Raw genomic sequence first — 2,587 nt, forward strand, 5'->3', positions numbered from 1 at the left:
GATCCCTAGAGGGGTTGCAACCCACAGGTTGAGAACCGCTGCTCTATAAAAACAGACAGCCTTATCTTTCTTCGGTGGAGCAGCTGGTGAGTTTGAGTTGCTAACTTTGTGGTTACAGTACCACGAGGGCTCCTTGATCTCACTAGAAAACACCACTGTTTCAGGAGTGGAAAAAAAGGAGCCAGGTGTCATGATGACAAACAAATACATCCATAGAGAAAAAGAGAATAGTTACAGAAAGCCTGATACATAATTTTATTTTGAAAATACTTTGAAGTTTTAAAAGGATCATATTCATTTTTAGAGCATAGTGCTTTTTATAGTAACTTGTCACTCTTTGTGGACTAATGGTTGCAGAGTAAATAGAAAGGGTATGGAGGAATTAATATTCTTTGAGCAATTTCTCTTAACTAAGATTGAAGATTTATGGAACAGTTTGGAAGTATATTGTTAGGATGACTAATTTTCTGTGATTCTCATTATTGAATTTATCATCAGGGAAGTCTAAAATTCTTTGTTCATTGCTTGTCCTGTAAGGTGATAGTTACGGTAGAACCATAAATATAACCAGTTCAGAATGATCAATAAGTGATACATTGTGTTAAACCAAATAGATACATTTTCTGTCTGTTTTTTCTCTCTCATCAATTTCCAGGCTGGAGAAATTAAGTGTAACAGCTCTTTCATGTATCTGTATATATACATATCAGTAGTTAGGGGTGAAAGTTAATAGTTTGAAACTAAGTAGCCATCTCAAAGGCAGGAGGAAATTTTATGTATCATTATGTTAAAGCAGAAAATAAAGATAAAGTTCTTTAAATTAATTATAGTCCTTAGGAATAATTAATTTAGAAAATATATTTGGAATATGATTTAAAGTTTTTAGACTTTGCTATGTAGTTTACCTAAGTGAGTTTTAAGCTAATGTATTTAATTTCAAAGAAAAATGTTCTTATTCATAAACAATTTCAGTGTTCATTTTTATTATCGGTATTTCTTTTTGAGATGTGTGAAGAAACTAAGAAGAAAAGTGTCCTCATTATGTGATGTGTGAATTTCCACATCTTTGGCAGACTGTTCGGTTTCTCCCTTTCTTTCAGAAGGTACTCTTGAACAGGTGGTTGATTTGGGACTTTCCTGGCACTTACAGAAAAAAAGTGAATGCTGTGGGTAATTACTGAGTCTAGTGATTTTATATGTGGATGATTAATACCAATACTTGTTACATTTTAAATATGGACACATAGTCATTAGTAACATATTACATGGAATTTAGTAATTTAAAATTTTCAATTCATCTTTCTTGCATGAACAGAAGGGAGGAGCACAATCACCAATAGATAGGTTATGTTTTTTGTTAGCTTTTACTATGAAAATTGGGGGAAACTGGTTTCCTTAATACTCTGTTAAGCCAAAAGTTTTGGAAGATCTCCATCAAGAAAACAGAGTTATTCATCAAAAAGTGAAAATTGTGCTGAAGAAACGTTTGAAGATTTACTTTTGAAATACAAGCAAATACAGTTGGAACTTGAATGTATTAATAAGGATGAAAAATTAGCTTTGAGTAGCAAAGAAGAAAATGCACAGGAAGACTCTAAAACACAGAACATTCAGGACCAAACAAGCACTGATCATGTCAGTGTTACAAAGGACTCAAGTAAAGAAGTAGCTCCCGAGGAGAAAACACAGATAAAAACTTTTCAGGCATTTGAATTGAAACCACTCAGGCAAAAATTGACTTTACCAGGAGATAAGAACCGGTTGAAAAAAGTTAAAGATGGAGCAAAACCACTTTCTCTGAAATCTGACACTACTGAATCTAGTCAAGGTAATGGAATTTAATATTCTAGTTAAAAATTAATAGTGATTAATTAGTAAACTAGGAAATAGTTAATGAGTAAATAGTAAACATGAGAACTAGTGGTTTGATAATATACTTGATTGAAATAATTTTAATCATTTATCTATAAATTCATTTTTTAAACAGGCATTGAGAAGCTTTTTTCCCTTATTTTCTGGTGTTCATACTGGTCAGGTTGTATGATACAGGGTGGAACAAAAGTGAAAATAGTAGACACCTAAAGTTCTCTAAAAGCTATGTTTTAAAGATTTAGTGTGCAACATGATCTTTTAAGTTTTTTGCTCTATCCTTTATCAAGATATTACTGTTACTTGGTTGTTTTGCTTGAGATTTCAACATGAATGGATATTCAAGTTTATAAAAATTTTTTTCTTCATCTGATTCTTTAATTTGTTAATGTATTGGATTGCTATATTTTCCATTAATTTTTATAAGGTTATACCATTCGTGTATGCTTAGGATAAATGTAAAAGCTCATGATATATCATGTTAGATATCGTAGATTTGGCTTAACCTTTTTCATTAAGATATAATGTATTGACAAATTGCACCCTTTTTAGTGTTCACTTTTGTAAATTTTGACAAATGCAGGCATATATGTAACCACCACAGTCAGATACAGAACCGCTTCATCACCCTCCAACAATTCCCTAGGCCCTTTTTATTAAACCTCGATCCTCAGTCCACATGACAATCACTAATTTGGTTTTTTCTTTTTTTTTTTTT

The 2,587-nt window shown here is 31.8% G+C and overlaps 1 protein-coding gene across 1 annotated transcript in view; it reads left to right on the plus strand.

The window, feature by feature from the left end:
* The window catches only part of ZFC3H1 (zinc finger C3H1-type containing), a 63,677-nt gene that overhangs the window by 4,695 nt on the left and 56,395 nt on the right, over positions 1-2,587 (plus strand). The window contains exon 2 of the mRNA XM_004700785.4: positions 1,412-1,828. Within this exon, the coding sequence (XP_004700842.1) occupies positions 1,412-1,828 (417 nt within the window). The remainder of the gene's footprint in view (positions 1-1,411; positions 1,829-2,587) is intronic.

Source organism: Echinops telfairi, unplaced genomic scaffold (genome assembly GCF_000313985.2).
Source record: "Echinops telfairi isolate 266 unplaced genomic scaffold, ASM31398v2 ScPeMD7_2;HRSCAF=8, whole genome shotgun sequence".
NCBI lineage: Eukaryota > Metazoa > Chordata > Mammalia > Afrosoricida > Tenrecidae > Echinops > Echinops telfairi.